The following is a 24,369-nucleotide window of genomic DNA, read 5'->3' as shown; positions in this document are numbered from 1 at the left end:
AAGGCTTTCCTTTGTTTTGATGCTAAAGGGGGCAGAAAAAGTTTTACTAAATATGTCACAAGGGAAGGCTGTTAATGAGACTTCAAGTTGGGCATACTCAATTGTCCGAACCTAGGCCCAGCTCAGCCCTGTTTGCATGGTTTTTTATTCTGACTTGCAATTCCACTAGATTTTTTGGAATACTCTGTTAGTCTGTTTTACATTGTAGAGATACGTCAGCTAGATATTTTATATATGCACATCTCTTACATCATGGATAGATGGAGAATATAATTTGGTTGGGATTTTGTGAGTTGCATGCATTTGAAGAGAAAGAGGGAGAGGTGACAAGCAGTGTTTTCGAACCGTAATCTGTTGACCGAAATGGTCAAACCACCAACCCATTTGACCCAAACAATAATTTAGACCATTTTTTATTTTTAAAATTAGAATAAACCATTTGTTCGAATTGGACCATCGAAACCACTGACTCCCATGTCCTTTGTTGAGCAAAATAGTATTACAGACTTTGAATCAGATATACCTAATCCAATTTCAATCCACAAATTCTAATAAAATTATTCATGTGAATTGTGATTAAGATCCCATTATCATTAATAATTAAACTTGTAAGGCCATAGACTGTGGTCTGTACTTTGAAAGTCTGAGGGGGATGGACATGGTTTATGGTCGTGGGAAGAGAAGGAGGGAGAGAGATGGGAGAGAGGAGGAGAGATAACAACCAGATCTGGAGTTAATGATTAGTAAAGCAATTCAAAATTTATAACAAATTGGGCCTCTCACATTCCAGAATTTATTTATCTTATTTAATTTCCATTTTCACTTAGCCTGGAATTCTCTTTTACCCTTATTTAATATTCTAGAACATTTCAGCACTTAATCCATGTAAATTCCTTTAATTATTTGGTCTAAGAACAATTTGGTTTGATCCGTTCATGTCAGGTCAACCGGGTCAACATACTTTTGCAATGCCACTATCTTACAAAACTAAAAACTAGTTTTTAGTAGATTTTAGTTACTAAAAAAACTAGTTTAATACTATATTATTAATAAAATGAATTAAAAATATTAAAGGTCTGTCTGGCTCACGATCAAAATTGGAAATGAAATCTATCAGAATCGGACTGGTCTAATTCTTCTGCCTATTTGGGTCAGATGGGAATCAGAATCAGTAAGAATGGATTTTCATTCTCAAGGAAGGGGAGGGAATGGCCATTTCTTCAAATGCGGGAATACCATTCAACCAAGAATGAGAATGTAATTCCAATTTTTCCTAATCAAACAGTTAGAATCAGAACAGACCATTTCAATTCTGATTCTCCTGCAAATCAAACGGACCCTAAGATTATATACCATAAACGAAATAACTTAAAAGAGAACTTTTATTGAAAGTCTATCACTGTTGAGAGCAAAAAAACTTATAACATTTAAAACCAACATTACTAATAAATACATATTAATTTTGCTATCACAAGGGTGTGGGTCAAGCACGTTTGCAAGATTAAAAAAAAAAAAGATGAGACGACATTTAGATTTTGAATTCTTTTATCATCTTAATAATTGGATAACCCTAATGGCTAATGTCTTAGATTTTATGGTTTGGCATTAGGTGGAATCTATTGATGGTAATATATAAAATGATTGGTCAAAGTTGTTATGGTATCATACCTTATCTTTCTAGTAGATGGGCAAGACATGTGGTGTTTATGAATTTGATTAACAAGGGGTACTTTATATGCTTATTACATGCCGATGCAGGTTCATCAGGAATTCAGGATCTACGCAAAATACCATTAGAGGTGTAAAGTGAGTCGTGCCAGTTTGTAGATGGTCCGTGTAAAGTGTGGGTTGTACTGTGTTCGTTTGCAAGCCGTTATGGGTCGTGTCGCCCTTTTCGGTGAAAATTTTGGGGGTCAGTTAGGCACGGCCCATGGCCCAGGCCTGTGCATGCATGTGTCATGCCATGCTGTGCCGTGAGCTGGGCTGGCCCATGGGCCAAGCCTTGGCCCAAGTTGAAACATTGACCAGGCCAAAGCTATTTTTTCTTATTTTATTTAAAAAAATTGAAAAAAAAATCTTAAATTTTTTATTTTATATGAATTTTGATGTCTACAATTGCTTATATATACAATAATTAAATAAATTAGTAGAATAAAATTGAAAAAATATTTATTTTATTAATATATTATATACTATATATTATTATATAAATATAATTTATATAATATATAATATATAAAATATATGAATAGTATGTATATATATAAATATATATGTATATATAATATATATAGATAGTATATATGGGTCGTGCTAGGCCAAGTCGCGGGTCGCAAGTGGCATTGCCTGCTTGGTTGTGTCTTGTTGTGTCGTACCGTGCTGGCCCGTGGACTTCGAACCCCAGGCCCAGCACAACACGGGCCATTGTACCAGTCTTGGCACAACCAATGGGCTGTCATGTCTAGTCGGGCCGGGTTGGTCTAAATTCGTGTCAGGATTTACACCTCTAACACCACATGTATAACAGGCATATTCACTTGTATGCAAAATATGGGCATAATATAACTTGTTATACACATTTGTATTCTAAACAAATCTGGAATCCATACATGCAACTACATAGGATAATTATCCGGTATGATACTTTCCCTTTAGGCTTTGTTTGCTTTTCAATAAGTTATTTGTTCGGGTAAATGCATTTACCTGGGTAAGTTTTTCTTGGAAAACACTTACACTAGTAAGTGCATAATGTGCATTTGCCCTTGTTCTTTTATTTCCCAAGTAAATAATGTAATGACCATTTTAGCCATAGAAATCCATTATTAAAAGTGACATTTTTCTTCCATTCAAGTATTGGCAATTTTTCCCCTAGATGGAAAAGTTATTTACCCACATAGGGGTGGGTATCATTTACCATGGTAAGTGATACCTATAAAAATAAACTTTCCTTGGTCCCCACATAAATCTGAAAAAAGAACATGGGGTTCTTGGTCAATGGGAACCAAAATCCTATTGACCAATTTTCCCCCCTCTCAAAATTAAAAAAAAAAAAAAAGCCCTCTTAGACTGTGTTTGCTTTGAAGGAAAAAATAGGGAAAAGAAGGGAACCTTTTACAAATGTTGTATAGGTTTCCCTATATTTCCTTTCCTTTCTCTACCTTTTCCTTCAAACCAAACATAGTATTAGGGTCTATTCATTTCTGGAAATTTGAGACTAGGGAAAGTTGGTCAATGGGAAGAAACCCATGTTTTTTTTTTTTAGATTTATATAGGATCCACGAAAAATTTATTTTTTCTGGATATCGCTTACTCCATCTCAAGTGGTTAAGTAACCTTGTCAACACTTGGATGGAACAAAATTGCCATTTTTAATAATGACATTTTATGTCTAAAATGGTTATTATATTATTTATCTAAGAAATAAAAGAATAAGTGCATTTACCCAAATAAATAATTTACCAAAAAGTGAACGAGACCTTGATTTCACCCCTATCCATAGTAAATAAGGCTGAACTTGGATAAACTTAAGGATTTGTGTTTTTAAAGCCACCAACACAAAGCCATTTTTTTTGAGAGAACACAAAGTCAATAATGGCTTTTGTGCTTTTGAGGTAAAGGTATTTTGACTTTACTAAAATAAACATTTATCCAATCCTTAAACTACTTTATCACATTTTTATAACACAGTCTCAAACTCCAAAACAGAAGTTTATTGAAATCAGCATAGCCCAACTTTCGCACCAATCATGAACTCAATGTACAACGTAATAGTGCATACCAAGAAAGTAGAATACAACAATTGCTTCTATGCATTAATAAACTTTTTTTTTTCATATTTGACCCAACCTATGCAGCCCATGACTACCACTCACTCGGCCACCCTCAACCATTCAAATTCACCTTTTTCCTTATCAGGTGGTAGATATGCGTTGAATAACTAATTGGGTAGATCTAAGTAGGTGTGGCTATATGGGTACCTAGAACTTAGGTACCCTATCCTCTTGATTCTCTCTCGTCTTTACATAGAACCTAGGTGGCCTCTCCTCTTGATTGCCTCTCGTCACTCTTCAGTCATCTCCTCTTGATTCTCTATTTCCTTTCAATTTTCTCCCTCCTTCCACGATTCCATCTCTCCCTCTTTCCGGTTTTGTCTCACATGCAATTTTATGTATTTGAGTTTAACCAACATGGTAGTAACATGTAGCATAATAAGGGGGTGTTCAACAAAACAAGTTGATTTTATTTATGAAATTTGCTGGTATGGCAGTTAACTATGGCGAACACCTCTCAGAGACATCTCTCTCATGGTTTTCAAACTGTCATTGATTTGGACTGTCAGATCGTTCGGCTCGAGAATTGTCTAGGTAATTGGTTCTATTTTACCTTAAATCTGATTTCTGGTAAAAAACTATTGAATCAGTTAACGACTTATTGATCCGAATGGTTGAACCATCGATCCATTCGATAATTTTGGCCATTTTATTTTTAATTATTTTTAAAATTTTTTTGTTAGAACAAACCATCTATTTGAATCAGATGATCAAATCGTCAATCCAAAAAGGGTGGCCAAAATGATTCTGTTTCCAGATAGTTTTTTAAAGCCATGCTCTCTTTCATGGAAATAAGAGAGACATTTCTCAAATCATAAATTGGATGACATGATTCAAGGAAGGCATGTACTACAAATGGATTGAAAGAAATTAGGGAGAATGACTAATCAGCCCAGATCAGAGTTTTATAGCCCCAAAGTACAGGGGGAATGCATCCTGACCATGAATTGATGCCAAATTCACAGGCAGGATGTGGTTTATAGGGGGAGAGGGCTAGTAGTAGGGGGGGGGGCTGGAATTCAGAATTCTGCATCGTGTGTTTCTGTACTTCTCCGAAGAAATTATAGGATAGCAGCGTAGGAAAAAAGTATGTATTATAGAGATCTGGACCCCTTCCTCCCTCTTCAATCCCATGAATTCAGATTTGTCGATCACCACGATTATTGTGTAGTGCAGCAGGATGTGGAATCTTAAATGCTTTTCAACAATGTGAGGTCGGATTTAGTGTAATGCTATATTCTATTTGTACCCATACAAAAAGTTGTAGAATTTCAAAATCCATCTTTTAAGCAAAAGAAAAAAAAAAAAAAAACTCCACCCATTGGGGCGAATACCCACTTGGTAGGACAGAAATTGTCATTCCTAGTAATGGCATGCTTTCTGATAAGCTTAGTACATTCTTAAGAATAGTAAAAACTCCCATCTCTATGGGTCCTTTTTTCTTTCTATATCCCACCTCGACCCCGTTATGCTAAGCGAGAGATTGAATGTAGAGGTATAAATCGGGTTGTGCTGCCCATGGCCCATCACGATACGACATGACGGCACGCGGGTTGTGCCAGGCCCGACACGATGGTTCGAGCCATGTTGAACTTGGGGTTCTAGGTCCACGGGCTGGCATGACATAGCCTAGCTTGCGGCACGACACGTGGCACAACACAGCTTGCGGGCCATGCTTAGTCTACCCAATGCCCTAATGGCTAGTTTAAGCTTGTTGCGGGTTTTTTACAGAAATACCCCCCCCCAATAGCTATAAACAACTATATATAAGGTATTTATGTATTTTGGTTTTGGAGGGAAAAAGAATGACATAAATACCCCCAAATAGCTAGTTTAAGGGGCATTTTGGGTAAAGTGATAGATAACTTCACAATGACCAAAATAACCCTCCCAACAATTAAAAAAATGATTAGTTTTTAGGGTATTTTGGGCAATTGAATTATTTTCAATTCCTATAAATAGACTTATCGTCCACCATTCTCATCACACCAATTCAACAATTCTCTTAATCTCTTCTCTAGTTCTCATGCTCTCTCAAGTTTCAAACTCTCAATCTTTCATACATTCTTTGATTCTCTAATTATCATCTTTATTGAAGTTTTAACAAGAAGAAGGCTTGCTCAACAACTCAAGTATCTCACATTAGCAATTTGGGAGGCTTGGACTCTTGGAGTTGAAAGGCTTCAACCGTTGAAATCAAGTTGGGGTTTCAAACTGGCAATCCAGGTAAGTGCAATTAAATTAATTTTTATTCTTTTAGAATTAAAAAAAATGGCTAGCTCCTCCCGAAACCAATTCCCCAACATGTTCAAGGTTGATGATATTCAGTCGCAACATGGTAATGTTAGCACCGACATGGATGCTATTGATATTGATGGAACTTCCACCCGTAGTACTGATACTAGAGGAAAGAAAAAGAAGACTACTAAATTGATTAGCTTGGTCTGGAAAATATTTAAAGTAGAGGGGGTTCAGGAGAAGGGAAAAAGAGTTGTTTGCCAAAAATGTAGGAAAGACTTTAGTTATTGTAGCAAGGGTGGTACTAACCATTTGGACAGACATTTTCTCACCCATGAGATAGAAAAAGAAGAAGAAGGGAGAGAAACAACACAAACATAAATTGGGTGGGGGGTTTTGATACTTTTAAATATTCTCAAGAAAAAATGAGGTAAGAATTAACAAAATACATTGTACATATTGAACAACCATTTTTGTTAGCCGTAGATACTAAAATTGAAAAATGGATGCATAATTATGTAAATCCACAATTTAAAAAAAAGTTTCTAGGAATACTATTAGATCAAATGCTTTAAAAATTTTTTATTCATATAAAAATTTACTTTATATGTTATCAAATCTTAATTCTAAAGTTGCAATTACTTGTGATATTTGGACTTCTAAATTTAACATAAGTTATATTTGTCTTACCAGTCATTTTATTGATGAAAATTGGCTTTTAAATAAAAGAATTTTAAGTTTTACTATGTTTGAATGGCCACATACTGGCCCAACTACTGCTACAAGTATTTTAAATACTTTACCTGCTTATTGAATTGACAATAAATTATTTTCTATTAGTTTGTGATAATGATAATACTAATGATTCAGCAATAAATATTTTAAAATCTCAATTAAAACCATGTTTAAATATAAATTATTTCATATCAAATTTGCATATCACATCTTAAATTTATGTATTCAAAATGCTTTAAATATTATTTCTACTCATATGTATTATATATATATTAAAAGTTCTAGAACAGGAAAACAAGAATTCAAATTAACAATGATTAGTGATTTTAATAATGCAAAAATACCTATTGATATTATATTTGAGGAAGACTGGGAAATGGCAATTTGTATATAAGAGATTTTTTAAAACATTTTTATGATGCAACTAATGAATTGTCGAGTATTTATTATCCAACTAGTTGTAATTTAGCTTATCAATTAATGATGATTAATGACTATTTTGCAAAATATAGAAAGAATCCACAATTTAAAAGTATTGTTGAAATAATAGAAAATAAATTAAAAAAAAATATTAGGAGAACATTTCTCCTCTTTATTGCTTAGTTACAATATTAGATCTTAGGATTCGAAAAAATGGTTTAGATATTTTACTTGGAACATATTGGCAATTAATAGTTTATTATTTTAAATGTATAGTTTATATAAATTTAAAGTAACAAGGAATAATAAAAATTTTACAACTCGTACAACTGCATCTTCCACTTCTGAACTTGAGTCCAGTAGTGAAAGAGAAAAACTTTTATATTTAATAAATAAGAGGCAAAAATCTACCGCCTCAACAACAATTTCATTTACTAAACTTAATTTTTATTTATAAGCAATTTTTTATACTTTAGGTTAATCTTCCTTCACATCGGAGAGAACAAATAATTTTAATATTTTAGCTTGGTAGAATGAACATGCAAAAAATTATCCAATTCTCACCACCATGGCACGTGATTTACTAACCCCTCTTGTGTTATAGTTCCATCAGAGTCTTATTTTAGTGCAAATGCTAGGGTGTTGGACGACAAAATAAATTGTATGAATAATGAAAGTCTAGAGATGTGCATTTACTTTAAAGATTTGATGGATTCTGAAAATGGATTACAAGACAAAGGAGAGCACGACACTACACCTGATGTTTCACCTGAGGCAGATGATCAAAGTCAGGAACAATAGGAAAAAATGATGAAGTCAATATTTTTTGTATATTCAATAGTTGTATAGCATTTTTTAAATTATTATAAATTTTGTTTTAATTTTAATCAATTTATTTGATATTTTTTAATAACATAATTTTTTGTTTTCAATTTGTAACTATATTGTGCTTTTTATATTTTATTAATTTATTCCATTTTCATATTTCATTCATCCAACCATTGTGTGCATTGTATCATTCAAATTTAAATGAAATAAAATTCCTATTTTTCTTCCAATTTGTTTTTCACTTTGAGTCTTTGTCTCTTTGACATTTTATTTGGTTAAGTATTTTTTTTTTCAAATAGTTCCCAAAGGAAAGTTAGATATTTAAATTTTACATAACAAAGAAATAAAAAAATAAAAAATGTCAAAAAAAAAGTTTGGCCCAATTCAACCCATGCCCAAGGTTCGACCTGTGGCTCAGCCCAACATGGCCTACAGTCCACTCAGCCCAAGTCCGTGGTGCGGCACAACATGGCACGGGCCCACACAAGCTTGGGCCATGGATTATGCTAGGCCGACCCCCCAAATTATCCCTGGTGAGGGCAGCCTGGCCCATGAATCAGCACGACCCATTTTACACCTCTAATTGAATGGTTGTGGTGATTACTCTTACCTCCCCCCACCCGAAAAGAAAAAATAAATAAATAAATAAATAAAGGAATGGTTGTTGGCCTTATGTATTTTATGGAAAAGATATGGTATCCAAAAAAACATATGACCAATAAATTAGAATCATAAAGACATAATGAATCATGTGTTATTTATTAAAATTCATGAGTGGGTTTTGATGGGTCAAAACTCTTCAAATTCATGAATGGTTTTTGATGGGTCAAAACTATTTCCATACCGTATCTTTCCCGCATCATAAATTTCCCCCATCATTTGTTCTACAGCCTACTACACAGCCATTGCATGGTACATCAGTCATACATTAGGAATATCTCTCTATGAATTTAACATTTTCAAGAGATTTTCGAGAGATATTCATAGGGAGTTATTCTTGATGTACGGTTGGATGCCGCATGTGCACAGGAGATCCACGTTCATTTACAACACCTGAAATTCTTTATTAACCTTTTGTATTTTTAAGCTTGCAACAAAAACTAATATTTAGGATATGGATCTTAAAGGAGAAATGAAATCTCATCAAATGATCCCTTCATCAAATTATCCCAGTCTCTACCAAAATCTTCATTTTTCAATGACATATCCTTAGAACCTATAAACCAGCACAACCACATTCAACCCTAAACATCAGACTCATCAACTTGGTCCTTTACCAAAAGGAGTCTTTTCAATTGCATCCTTTATGTGGTTTTGACAGATTCGGAGGAAATGAATCTGAGTTGTGGAAGTGAATGTATTTTTATTTTGTTTAATAAATAGGAAAAAAAACTTCGTTTTGTTTAAATGCCGACCAAGGTCCATTATGCCCATAAAATTAAAGATAGAAAAACTTGATAAAGTTGGTTTATTTTATTTTAATTTTTGAAATCAAAACAATCTTAACAAAATGTGGTGGCAGATAGCCAGATACCCAAACCATCATACCACAGGTTAGGAAATCCGGACTTTGAAGCAAGGATACTTTTGAATCACATACATTGTTCTATTTTTGAAATCATCAAAGTAATGGTTTTCAAAACAAAAACAAATTTTGTAGTGTAGAAATCATCTGATTTATGAAGCATGATATTAATGTTGCATCCGGTTGCGATGCAAATTGAAATATGTAATTTGCATAAATACTCTCTTTTCGGTTCAAGAATGTAAAATCTCTTTCTACTTGTTTGAAATCGGTGTAATACAAGGGCCCATCATTAAATGTCTTAAATTTTTGGTCAAACACTCCAATTATAGTAGTATGTTCTTCTCATGATACAAACATGTCAAAAAAAAAAACATTTTTGATATCTTAATAATTACTTTTTTGTATGGAAATCAAACTCTTGCAAATACGAATTAAGATAAATAAATACCCCTAAGAATTCAAGAACATATTTTTTGTTTCAATTTCGAAAACAAAAAACATACACAACCATGGTTTTACTTTGTTTTCGGAACTGGGAACAGAAAAAGAAAACAAATGACATTGTAGAACTCCCCAAAAATTCAACATTATGTTTGTGAAAAAGACAAATCCATACTTGGTTAGCCATAGAATATTTTGAAATAGTGATTTTTTTTTTCTTTTTTTGATTCTCCATAAAACACCAGTCAGAGTAAAGTGTTATCCAAGTTTAAAGTGAAAGCAGAAAATGATACGCATCCTTTAGAAGTGGTAGAATCCAAATTTAGAGTGTGGATTTTAGTAGATACACATGAAAAGGGTTTGCTTCTATAGCTCTGTTTGTTTGTCATGCAAATCTGAACTGTATACAAACTTTGCATCTTTTAGTTTTGCATACATTTATTTGTAATTACATGGCTTAGTTTGAGAAGAATGTAAATACAATTATATATACAGTGTAAAATATTATACAATATATATTTTCTAAATCTTGTACTTGTCCTGTACATATTTCGGGAAGAGTACAAATTAGAGGGTTTAGAAATGCTCTGTATAAATGTATTTGCACTCCTTTCAAATTGGGACTATGATACTCTTTCCAATTTGAGCCTATGATTTGCAATCCTACCTGTCACAAAATTTGTACCTTCAAAAAATTGATACAAATTTTGAAGAACATTCCTCATAATTTAATAATAGATGATGATGATGATGATGATGATGATAATGATGTCAGCAAAGGTGTATGCATGTATCCATGTGTACATGTGTATGTACCAACAATTTTAAGTTTAAAGGCTAAGATATGTTTTTTAAGTGTAATATAAGTAATATGCTCTTTAACCCAAAAAAAATTAATATGTTTATATTAAAATAAATCATAAAAAACAAATAGTTTTGTCATTATATATGTATTATGGATGCCAAAAAAAAAATATGTTTCCCTGCTTTTCCCTTCTTTTCATTACCTTTTCTTTCAAATCAAACACAGCCTAACTGGACGCTAAAACATGTTAACATTTTTTTTATGATGAATAAATGAATAAATTGGACCAACCCACAAAACAAATAGTTTTGTCATTATATATTTATTTATTTTTTGAATGAATGAATGAAGAGTACTACGTAGAACGGAGTACAATGTCCCCAGATGTCCATAAATCTAATGTAGTTGAAATGGTAAAATAAAACTCGGCTTTAGTGAGTGCAAGGTCTGTTGGAACAGCTTTTATGGCCTTGTATTGGAAATATCTCTCCATGAAATAAAATACATAGCCATATAGGTATGGAGATGTCCCCAGTGCAAAACTGTAAAGGCTGTTCTTTTCGAACGAGACTTGCACTGACTGAAGCTGATATTGGTGAAATAAGTAAAAGTTTATTTATTTATTTTTCTGAAATGGCAGTTGTTTCTGTTTTGGAAAACAAAACCATCATCTTCAATATCAGAAATTCAATTTGAACTTTTGACACAGCCAATCTTATCATTCTAAAACTAATAATTAAAAATTACTAAAAATTTATTATTTTCTCTTTTTTTCTTTTCTGCTAATCATAGAGGAAGTTCAATGATAAAAACATAGAAGCTTGCTAAGTTCTTTTGATATCTCTCTCTCTAATCATCTCCCCCCATGTCTTATGCTTTAGAGTGTTGAGAACATCATTATGTATATGTGGGCCCCTATGTATAAGCAGCTTAAATGCCTTTTTGCAGTATTGCAATGAAAACCCTCACATTGGACGAGTCAAAGGTGCTCTTTCAGGTCCATGTGTTCCATGCAGAAGAAACAGGAGACCCACTTTGAATTTTTCCTGTCCGAGAGAGCGAGCGAGAGAGAGAGAGAGAGAGAGAGAGAGAGAGAGGATGCATGCTTTCAATCTGATTTGCAAATGAACTACATTCAGAATGTAAAGATGGTCAATTAAGAAATCTCTCAAGAGGGGCTCATTCAATGTGGGTTTAGCCCTCTAGAACTAGATGAGAGTTCTCATGCCTATAATGATGAAGCTGTGGCTAGCTGCAATATTACTTCCAGGTCTTTTAGTGTGTTTTACTTCACCATTTAATTGTAGTGTCTAATACCTACCCCAATGTTATAGATTCCAGACCGGCTCAGACCAGCCAACTTAATTAACCGTATGGTTTGATGACCACCCAACTTTTCTTCCATCTGCTTTTATCAGTTGCATCAAATTAATCAATTGGACAGATTAGTCCACTGGACCACACTCTTCCAATTAAACAGTCCCCATAGGCCATAACTTCTTGCCCTACTGGACTGACCCAATACATATTCATGATCCAATTGCATTCAACCAGCAACCCTCATGGATGGGTCAATTTCTAAACCACACGTTGAAGGACCCCACGCCCATATCTTTTCTTTGCTTCCACCAAAATTGGATTGACTTATCCTCAGTCCCCAACTTCCAACTGAACTAGTAATCAGTTTGGATGGCTTTGGTATTTGTCCACTCCATAAATCAGTTAGGTTTTTCCTAGCTCAGCTCTGAGTGGGCATAGAACTCTGGCTAGGTAAAAGGGTAGCTCAAATGTGCCCCTTTCATGAAGGAAAGGGCACAGAGCTTTGACCCGTACACACATTGTCATCTCATTATCTATTCTTCTACCAAACTCAGAAGAAAGAAGAAAGAAGAATCTAATCAGTATTAATGGATAATAGAAGGAAAGAAACTATGAATCTGATACTCATGGAGTCTTGGGGAGCTAATCCCCCCAATTCTCTAGCTTGCCCACCTCTTTGGTAGAATGCGTGGATGATCTATCATCTCCGTACCACTAGATTTATCAAATGATGGGTCTCATGTGATGGTATGATGAAGCTGATCGTCCTAGTGAATACTTAATCAAGTATCCAAGGTCACTCGATGTGAAAGAATTCGGCAAAAGCTTTGCACCAGCCGCCAGCTTAACGTAACCTTCTTTGTTGTTTCATTGTTTGGGATAAGGATTTGAGGATTTGAAAGGCAACACAGTCAAGAGGGCGGGACCTCCCATTTGATAAAATACCCCCAAAGACAAAGAGATAACCTTGAGCAGAAAAGGGCTTGATAACATAATCATAACCAGTCTTTTGTCTCTCAAGAAACATGATGGAATCCCACTAGATCATGTGACTGGTTTCATCCAACTAAGTTGATTTTGATCTTTGGATATCTGCAGGATGAGTGGTGGGCCCTGATTAGATTAACATCTATTACACTATTCTTTTATTATATTATTTTTTTATAAAATCATTAAAATATATATATATATATATATACATTGATGACTTATATTTAAAATTATTGATATATTTTTATGATTTATTAAAAAACTTATACTATTTTTCTGTATCTTAATTTTTTTCCCATACACATGAGTATCTAAAATGTATTTCAATACGTTTTAGATAAATAAGAGAGAGAGATGGGTCTTAATTAATCTAGCTAAGTAAGAGATGAGGGTGGTTAGAACCATGTGCATTCTAACAAGCACATGGGCTGAGCAATTTGCTAAGGAGTGTGGCCATGTGAAGGATGGGAGGAAGAAAGATAAGAAGGTTGACACATAACATGCATAGCCTTTATTAGATAATTTGGTTTTCGTCTTGTCTATAGACTTCATAGACATAAAATCACCCTAACATGAGAAAAGAAAGAGGAGTGTGTCTGTGACAAAAGATTATTATAGGGAGAAAGTGTTTTGGCTTTTTGTGAGTAGGCCACCAACCGTTGCAAACAAAGCTTTGGATCTAGCATGACTCACTCATTTAATTCCTTATATTTAAACCTAATGATGTAGAAAACCAGTGAGAGAGAGATTTGGAATATAATTTGGGGGGGTTATGGGTCTGCGTAGGGCCGTATGATTGTCTCTCTACATGAGATTCTATAGATCATGATTGGATTTGACTGCTTTTTTAAGGAAGATCTGATCACCTTATACTTTCTGAATTCCTTTTTGATCTATTGGTATTGATTCAAGGGAATAACTTTGCAGGATGAGCTTGGGATCAGTGTAGAATGTCCAGTTTACTGCTCCTCCACTTCTTCAATGGGCCAGAGTCCATTATTTTCTCTGAAGGTGTAGTGCCTTGTTTAACTGCTTGCTCCTGATCCCATCTTATCAATGGAGCCCCACTTGGATGGTCATGCCCATCTGATGAGACTGCTGGTGCTCAGTCACTGCATGCTCTACAATTTAGACAGATTGGCATATTGGGTTACTGTATCTTTATGATCTCAGGCTGTGTGAATTAAGTTAAATGGGTTTTCTGATATCTCAGCCATTTCAAGTGCAGAGGTGAGAGGTTGAATCATGCATTAAACTCCTTCATCCAAGAGATTCTTTGTCTTGAAGAGAACATTTGTTGAATTTTGTTTTAGTTTATTATTCTTTTGAGCCCAGACAAAAAAGTCACAGAATTCAAACAACCTCATCATATATAAACTCACTGACATGTGATCCCTTTAACCACCTCTGCTGAATTAAAAGTAGAAAAAAATAATGAGAGTAATAACTTTAATTGTTGGATGTTTGTGGGGGACAAAATCAATTTCCAAATAGCTCAACAATCATTAAGGTGGATTGAGAGAGAGATGGGCCCCCAACATGAAAGGATCATAGGAGATTAGGAGATACCCATAAAATTAACAAAAGGAAAACAAACAATTGGGCTTCTAAATCCAAGATTTGGGCTAAATGAATAAAATTAACCACTCAAATTTGTATATAATAATAAAGGTTTGGAAAGAATTCAGAGCCCCATTAACTCAAGCTAAGGTGTTTATGATGGTATTGTAGCTCTTGGTAATCTAAGGGGCCATTTATTAACATCTGAATTTGCTGAACTGAAAGATTTATTACTCTGCCATCTAGTCATTAAAATAATTAAATAATAGAATTTTCAACCTCAACTTCAGCCAGTAAGGAGCCCACAACCTCCTTAAAAACTTATTTGCTAAAAGACAAAGTGATTTTCAGTTGTTATCAAACGGCCCCTAAATCAAGCTAAGGTGAGCCTAACCATCAGAATTTTGAACCCCATGAATTTGTAGACTGGTTTCTCTTCTCTGCATTGAGCATCCATGGAACAGTGTTCTGATCGGACGGTTAAAATTGACGCCACATCTTTTACCTCAATCACATTCAAGGAGGTGGGCCACCAAAATAGGCATGTTCAATAATCAATGGGATAGGTTGTTTTCAAGGTTTTATGATAGATCCCCGGTATCTTAACTGGTTAAGCAGATTCCGGAAGAGGGGATCCCCGCAATTGCAGGTGATCAAAAAAAAAAAAACGTTTTGACGTAAGCAATCAAGATATAAATCTCTAACATCATAACGCTTGAAAAATGGTGTGCCGTGGTATCCACAAGTGGGATATCACTTAAATTTGGTGCCTCGCGATTTATGAAATCGGACTAACCAGAGAGCCTAATAGCCAAGAAATGGGTCAAAAGTAGCACTTCAGACTTTCAAGAGTCAAAGGACCTAAACCTGCTAGAACCTCAGCTCAGAGCTGTTTCAGACTTTCAGAGTTTCAGTTAAAGAGGCAATAGCAAAGAGAGGTCATCATCGTCTCCAAATCTGCCCACACAGTTCACATTGCACCACATGTGAACTCATTCACAATCACGCCACAGAGAGAGAGAGAGAGCCCACCACTATGAATCGTCAAGGCCTGAATGGAAAATCATTAAAGGGAGAGCTCCACTCAATCAGCCTAAATAACTTTTTGAGTTTGAAACCCAAGAAGAGGCCGAGAAGAAAAGAGAGGCAATTTGAAAGCTAAGAAAGAAATTGAACCTTCTAAATTCCCTCACCTTTGCAACTTTAATTTGGGTTCCTTTACTGCTCGTGAACAGAGGAGCTTGGAATATGTAATATCTCATATATATTCTATTGAAATTCTCTAACTGTACATATGATAATAATATCATCCCATCGAATGAGTCGCTTGGAACAAAAACCTAAAGCTCAGATACGATCTAATAACACAGATGGGGGATTCGAAAAGGTTTAAATAGAAAATGAGTCGCATTAGCCGCGAGCGAGATGAGAAGACGCTTGTGACGAAGCTAGAGAGAGTCTAATGTCGAAGAACAGAGCTCAACTGTCCCATAATCAAGTAGCTCCTGTATCATCTGCTCTATATGATCATCTTCGAGAGGTTTGAACTGTGGGGTGCTCTCCATTTGGACTTTCTTCACGACCCAATTGGTCTCAGGCTGTTGCACGGCCGGTCTCTTCGATGACGACCACACACCCATTTCTTCCGACTGTCCGGCAATGCCGTTATCGGACAGGACAACCGGTGACGGAGCTTTCTGAGGCTCTTTCATAACAGAATTGGCCACCTGGAGAGAAGCCATATGGCAACGATGTAATTTTGCTGTCAAGGTTGCAGAGAGAAGCTTGGACGCAGAGGTCTGCGGCGCATTGGGGTTGTAAGGGAAGTTGGTTCTTGCTCTTGGCCCGCACATGAGTCTGGCTGCTTCGTCATAGGCCCGGGCTGCGTCCTCGGCAGTCTCGAATGTTCCTAGCCATATTCTTGTCTTCCTGTATGTCCAAAATTGGGAACAGAGCCAAACCAAACGCTTCCTTAGTTAATCCCAGGAACACATCGAAACGTTTAAGAAACATCAGGATTTGGATCATTTACAAACTTACAGTAAAGGGTGTCGAATCTCAGAGACCCAGGAGCCCCAATGCCTCTGACGGACGCCTCGATATCGCTGTTGTGGTCTGGCCATTGTTAGTGTTTGAGAAACTAGAGTCTAGAGGGAGAAAGTGAGAGACAAGGAGAAAGAGAGAGAGAGAGAGAATGAGCAGAGGGGGTTGAAGTAAGGGGGGTGAGGGGGTTTATGTAGTTGTGAACTGGGCTTGATTGATCCACTGGAGGCTTCTTTTTGGCAAATGCTGGAACCCAATTGTAGGGCAGAGTGGGCCCACTATTAATTTGGTCTTCCTTCTTTTCTTTATCGTTTAGTCTCCAGTTGTCTCTTAACGAGAGATTTGAATTTTAATGGATGGAAAGTAAGTCTATGACCAAATTAATTCCCTTAATCTTGCCTATCCATTTCCTTTCCAATATCTTGATTTCAGATCATGTTCTCTGTAAGTCTCTATGTGCCCATTACCAAATTAATTCCCTTAATCTTGCCTATCCATTTCCTTTCCAATATCTTGATTTCAGATCATGTTCTCTGTAAGTCTCTATGTGCCCATTTCTTTTGGTATCATTAAAGAAGAAAATCTGTGGTCGTCTGGATTTCATCAACAGTCTCTGACTTACGTGAAGGGGATCGGGAATCATCATCAAATGGGTCCCACCTATGAGATCTCATACGTCAACAATCAACCTGATCAACTGATGGTTAATGACTTCTGCATGGAAATCGGTTCGGGTTTGAAGCAGGAGCAAACTTGGCCCAATTGGACATCGCATTTTAACTTTAAAAGGCGTAATAGTCGGGTCGGTTCAGGTTCAGCGCTAGAGCTGTCAATGGGTCAGGACCGTCAGGTCTATAAAATAGAACCGAATCGATTAAACGGATTATGTTGGGTCTGATTATGTGATATGTGGCTGGATTAATAATTGGGTTAGAATCAGCTGTTCCGAATTAATTATATAGTTAATAATATATAAAGGCCTCCCGGTTATTTTTATAATTTTTGTTATATTTTGTTTAAAAGGATAGATTTTATATATAATATGAAAAAATTTATAATGCTGGAAAGATGAAAATCCATCTGATTGATTATCACCTTTATGATGCCAGTTGATTGGTGGTTATAAGTTTCTTTTGCTATCATATCTTTTTCACCTTTACTACATCATAATCAAATCCTTGCAACGTATAAGATAATTTTGATTAAAAACATTTGTTTTATTAGCATATACGAATTTACTATTTATTAAATATTATCATTTTTATTAAAATTATGTTATAAAAAATATAAAGTTCCAAGTTATTATCAAGGGTCATTATAAATGTCAAGTAAAATCAGGTCTAATTGAATTAGACTTGATTATTCCGATTAATAATCGTTTCAATTTTGAGACCCGTTTAATAATTCGTTCAGAAGAAGTGATTACCCTATTTCCAACCAGCCCCAATTCCGTTGACAGCTCTATTCAGTGCCACCAAGAACAAGAAGCCATCCAATCCAAACAGTTGTAAAATTAATACGAGAAGGTGTGTTTTGTGAGGGTCGGGTCCAGTTAATCGGGTCAAAAGTGGGCAGCCAAAATCAGGGTACATTGTATGTGACCCCCAATAGACAGATGATAGCTTATGATTAAAATAAGGTGGGAATCTGATTAAGGATGACGCCCAGGTGCAATGGATATTTTTGAAAATAAGGTGGGCATCCTCTCCTTCTACATTCTTCACAAGCAGTGTTTCTCTTGCCTTCATTGCAGTATTGATTGGATGTGTATAAGACTGTGATGTTGAGTCTTGTGGAACCTAGTGGAGTTTGTATTTATTCTTGTCTTGGTGGTGACTGCATCCATGGCTCACATCACAGTTTCCATACACGGAAACCTACGCATATGCCTTCTTGTAGGCACAAGACACAAATAATGTTTGATGTCTTGGGCAGCCCATGCTCCAACTGTTCATCCACGTGAGTGGAGCTCTCCCCATGCTTCTCCATGTCCCTAGTCCCCATTCAGTGGGCACCCATGGGCCCACATGGACACCTGTCCTCTGTACACAGTCCCGATGAGTGGGTCCCACCTGGGAGGGTTACTTTGGGAGGTCGGCAATAAACCATGATCAGAACAGATATTTCTACCCATTTGTTGATGATCCAGATGGTTAGTCTGAATTCCTTCAGCTTCAAGATAGAAAGCTTGGGATCAAACCCCTTAGAAAGTGAAATACAGGCTCTCTTTGATATGTCCATTAATGATAGGGGTAGTGAGTTGAGTTCCAGCTTTACAATACTTGACTCCAACAGTTCGTGAGCCTAATTGAACTTATAATAAAATATTAATTTTTAATTTAAAATATAAGTAGACACTAATTTATTTATAATGGATTCAAGTCAAGTTTGAAAATGGAGACTTGAAACTCAATCAAGCTTGAATCGAGTTTCTGATTCAAATTAAGCTCGAGTACCCCAATACCTAATTTGAGTTGGGTCAATTGGAACCATAGCCAATGAACCTGTGTGTGTGTGATCAGTTCAGCTGCCCACAAAGTGCACCCCACAACCCATCCCTTTCATGCATGGGAACATCTCCCCTGCTTGTCATGAGGAGATATTTCCAATGCACGGATGGGATGGGCTGTGGGGTACGCTCCATGGGACTCGCAGCTGATCCCCGTCACCTTAACTGCACCCTGCTCAGTCCCGACCTTTATCCCCTATTATATGAACCATGAAAAACCAAAAGAAATATTTCTAGCCATTTGTGCAGTTTCAATTGGAGGGTTCCTACGTAGCATGGTTCAAGTGTTGATATGTATTGGTTTTTACGGTCACCAAAACACTTATAATAAGATTTAGGAGGTTTTATATGTTTAAACATTGGGACCCCTCTTAACATATTTATTACAATTGAAATAATGAATTTAAAACAATATAAATAGTCCATAACTCAAACACTCTACGTGCTCAAACGTTAGCCAAAATTAAAGAATAAAATAAGGCCCTTGGCTAATGTTCTCAGCAGCTATTTCTGACCCTCCTCATCCAATCCTTCTCTAAGGCAATAAATATATATATCTTTGCTCCATGCGCCCTCTATGTGGTTAGGTCATTCCCACATGCAGTTGTTGATATATCAACTACCACCTTAACTTAATCTGTGTAGTATGGTCCATGCGTTGGTGACTTGCTGAGGAGATAGATTTCATCGTGTGGTGCAGTAACTCTGGTGGGTCACTAGTGTGGGACCAGTTACCTACATGTGGTCCATCATCTATTGCATGTGTACCTTTTTTTGATAATGATATGTTTATAAATTTTAATTATGTTTCAATCAACTTCTAATCAGATCTTACCTGATACTCATTTAGCTGATGGGTCAACCAGTTTGGGGCCCAGTGATCAAGCAAAAGTTGATGCTTCTTGGTGGTTTTTGAGAGTGTAACAGTATGGTAGTATGGTAGCACGGGAAGTATATCGGCTCTTGCATCATACGATCCCTAATGTGCCCAAGATTCTTTAGCTCTTCCGGAGGGAAATGGTAATAATAAAACGGACAAAAAATAAGGTTTAACAAATGAAGAAATGGGGTCAACAAAGATGGGCTTTTTTTTCTTACTTTCTTTCTATCTTCTAACATTAGCTAGAATTAAGAAAGAGAGCCTTTTGTACCGTTATGTTCCTTTCTTTATTTTCACTCAATAACGACTAGTTCTCACGGGCTTATTACCTAGCTAGGTTCCCATTAGCCATTTCCCCAAGTAAGTCCTGCCCTACCTTTCATGTAGGGGGTGTAACGGCTGTTCATAAAAAAAACCTAAAGTCGAAAATCGAACTGAAACCGATAATCTGAATAAAAAACTCTAGTTAACCAAAATCGGTCAGTTTGGTTTTAATTAACTTGTTAAAAAAATAAAGATTAATTTTTATTATATATAATATATATTTATAATATTTAAATTATATGTATTTATAATATATATTATAAATACAAATTAAAAAAAAAAACAAAAAATCGAAGTAGTCAATTAATTAATCGATTGATTCAGTTTGGTTTTGATTTGGTATTTTCTAAAAATTGAATAACTGGTTCAGTTTCAAACATATGCCTACAATTTGATTAATCGAACCATGAGAAGCCCTAATTTTATGAGCTTGGCTTTGGCTTTGTCAAAAACATGATTCACAAATTCAATGGGTTAGGCTAACCCGCTCTAATTATAATCAGTAACAAGCACTATATATCTAATCAATTAAGAATGATGGACAAAATTATTAGTTTTTATTCTTAGTGTTAGCATGCTAAAGACCTGATTTGAGGCCATGTTTAGGAGTGCTTATTCAATATAAGTGCTCATTTGAGCTATTAGGTATTAATTGGCATTTAGGAAATCAGTCCCAAATAAATGCTTATTTGAAAAATAAGGGCTTATGTTTTAAGTCCAAGTTTCTAGCTTTTTTTGCATAAGCACTTATTCAATTTTTTTTTCTTCCAAAATTATCCCTAGTTGAATTTTAAAATATCATTTATAAAATTATCCTTAGTTGAATTTTATAAAAATACTTTTATAAAGTGCTTTTATAAAAGTATTTTTGTAAAAATGTTTTCATAAAAATACTTTCATAAAAGTGTTTTTATAAAAGTAATTTAATAAAAGTACTTTCATAAGGGTATATTTTGAAATTTTGAAAGAAAATGAATGACAAAATAGTCATAAATGCTTACTTAAATGCTTATCCGAGAAAAAGACTATCATACGCCCAATATGAAATAAGTGTTTATTTTTTAAAATAAGCACTTGAAAAAGTTGGATGATAAATACAAATAAGTGGTTATTCAAATAAGTACTTGTTTTGAAGTACTTATTTTTAACTTAAACACTCCCAAATGTGGCCTAAATCAACCTAGGTTTGTTTAGGGTACACATATCCCTATACATTCACTAAGGGTTTGTTCATTTGCTATGAAATCTGACATCTGAAAGTGTAATAATTACATTAAGAAGTATATTGGTAATGCTGAAGTTTTCTTTCCTTGAACTCTGAATGCAAAGATTTTGAATTCTAAATTCTAAAAATTATCAAATATTAATTTTGACCTTATATATGAGAGTTTTTGTTTGTTTTTTTTTTTTTTTTGGAGTATCATTGAAAAATAAAAAGTTGTATGATTGCACTTTAAGAGATAAGAGGAAATGAACAACAATTTTTCTCTTAAAGTTAAAAGATTCATTTTAAGAGATAAGAGTTAAGAGGAAACAAATAGGCCATAATTATTCAGTTGTAATTAGTAAATGGGATTGGGATCCTAGAAGGAGGCCAATCCACCAATAGTACTATTCTATGGTAAGTTCTTCCAAGCAAACCCCAATGACACCTGTTGCGTTTGGTAAATGTGCAAAAGCCGAACCCAACCAAATTTGATAAAAATTATCAAATATTCATTTTGACCTTATATATGAGAGTTTTTGTTTGTTTTTTTTTTCTGGAGTATCATTGAAAAATAAAAAGTTGTATGATTGCACTTTAAGAGATAAGAGGAAATGAACAACAATTTTTCTCTTAAAGTTAAAAGATTCATTTTAAGAGATAAGAGTTAAGAGGAAACAAATAGGCCATAATTATTCAGTTGTAATTAGTAAATGGGATTGGGATCCTAGGAGGAGGCCAATCCGCCAATAGTACTATTCTATGGTAAGTTCTTCCAAGCAAACCCCAATGACACCTGTTGCGTTTGGTAAATGTGCAAAAGCCGAACCCAAGCAAATTTGGTAAGGAATGCATTTTTGTACTAAAAAAAATGAAAATGAATATTTTTCTTACATTTTTTTTTTTTTTGCATTGAAAATGAAATCAAGGCTGTGTTTGGTTGCAACACAAATAAATTTGCACTGATGCAAAATCATGGCAGTGCAAATGATTTGAGTGTAAATTTTGACCTATTTTTATTTCAAATTTTAGTTTATTTTGTTTGATTGCAGTACAAATGAAATAAATTAAGACATGAAACAGAATAAAGTAAAATCCAAAACAAAATTAAATCAGAATTTGAATTTTTTACATTTGCATTCCCATGCATTTGTACTAATACAAATAAAATTGCACTGCAACCAAACACAGCCCAAAATTCGATTCCAAAAAGTGAAAACACATTTTTATACTCAAATTTCATCAATATAAAAAAGGTAGAATCCAATTTCTAAATTTGTGCTTGTAATCGTACTCATTACAATCAAATATGTTTAAAAGGAAAATAGAATTTATCAATACAAAATCAAAACAAAATTGCATTTTCATGAATCATAAATAACTTCAATTGCACCAAACATATTTGCAGTTACACTTTAACCAAACACAGATACAAAAGTGGATGGTTCGTCTGATTCGACCCATACTGACCTTGATTTGATAGTGGTTCAATGATTGAACCAGATGGTGATAGGTTGGCCACTTGGTCTGGGTGTTATTAGTCAAACAGATCATTTCTTTTATAGACGTTAGGGTTAGGCATGTGAAGAGAAGTGGCAGCTCAAAATTAAACAAAACAAACAGAGAGAGATTTCATGGCATCGACTTTTGTGGGTTAGCGTGTTGAGAGCTATAATTGGAGCAACCAATGAATGGTTTTAAAATGATTTTAACCACCTCGAAAGCCTTGTTTGGTTTGGTTTACAGCTAACCATGGAAAAGGAAGGAGAGTTGCAGCGAGTGAAAAACTTTGTCAAACAGGGGTGATGTAAGGGGTGGGACCCTTGATCAAGATAACGCGTGCCCGAGGGCCCAACATCTAACATGGGTGATCATCGCTGTCTCCTTAGTCCTGTCACCTCTCGCCTGGTCTCATGTTGACCCGGTCCGAGTCACGGCGCTGTTCCCGCTCTTTCACAGGAACCCCTCCCACAAGTCGCACAGCAAGCCAAAGCATGCTGCTGGTTTGTGGGCATGTAAGATGTGACATCCACATTGATCTCATCAATTCATTTCATACCTATGTCATCACCCCATCTCTCTGTCTTCCTCTTAGGTCTTGTTCGTTTTCCCTTCTCTGGGTAAATGGGTAAACATTCAGACAAAAATTGTTTAAGTTTGATTTAAATTGGGGTGTTATATATATATATATATACGGTCTATGACATAGTAAACGACATGGGCATGTATGAATTGTACCGGATGAGTGAATTCTGATGAATTGCTTTCTGGTTTCGGGTTGAATTTATGATTCAGTTCGACCTCAGAACAATGGTCAAGAGTTCAGAGCAGTAATGACATGATACGGGTTGGATTTCACATCAGAGATTCGTTTAAAGGCATGAAGCATGGAGAGAGTGGCTGAAGGGATATGGATGTGTTCGCACGGGATTTGCCATTCAAATCCTGGGACCAAAGCATGTGCCCGGCTCTGCACACATGAAGGTATGGGCACAGCTCAGTGCCCACAGGCAGGTTAGAAGAATTGTCTGGAGAAGAAAAAATTCCAGTTGCCCTTCCAACTTGGGTAAACCAAATCCTTGTTCCATGCTTGTTTAGAACTCTCCCACGATTTCCCAACTTTAATAATTGTCCAAGGAGCCAAATGTTGTGCACCCTTTTAAGGGTCAAAGACTTATCAATAAGGATTAAAATATTACTATGTCCAATATTTT

The 24,369-nt window shown here is 35.2% G+C and overlaps 1 protein-coding gene across 1 annotated transcript; it reads right to left on the bottom strand.

The window, feature by feature from the left end:
• Positions 1–15,936: 15,936 nt before the first annotated feature.
• LOC148843220 (ethylene-responsive transcription factor ERF003-like) lies at positions 15,937–16,939 on the bottom strand. Its single transcript, XM_088958848.1, has 2 exons — positions 16,736–16,939; positions 15,937–16,624 (listed from the first exon to the last, which is right to left on the bottom strand). Exons 1-2 carry the CDS (start codon positions 16,816–16,818, stop codon positions 16,144–16,146), a joined length of 564 nt encoding a protein of 187 aa, XP_088814974.1. The 5' UTR covers positions 16,819–16,939; the 3' UTR covers positions 15,937–16,143.
• Positions 16,940–24,369: the final 7,430 nt, after the last annotated feature.

The sequence above is a fragment of the Nelumbo lutea genome, chromosome 8 (assembly GCF_056320005.1).
Source record: "Nelumbo lutea isolate HS-2025 chromosome 8, American lotus-T2T, whole genome shotgun sequence".
Lineage (NCBI taxonomy): Eukaryota > Viridiplantae > Streptophyta > Magnoliopsida > Proteales > Nelumbonaceae > Nelumbo > Nelumbo lutea.
The sequence above is the reverse complement of the archived record's forward strand: the minus strand, read 5'-3'. Positions and strand labels throughout refer to the sequence as shown.

Coding starts and splice junctions, on each gene's coding strand:
- LOC148843220 (XM_088958848.1), bottom strand. CDS start 16,818: ATGGCCAGACCACAACAGCGATATCGAGGCGTCCGTCAGAGGCATTGG. Junction 16,625..16,735: donor GAGATTCGACACCCTTTACT/GTAAGTTTGTAA, acceptor TTGGACATACAG/GAAGACAAGAATATGGCTAG.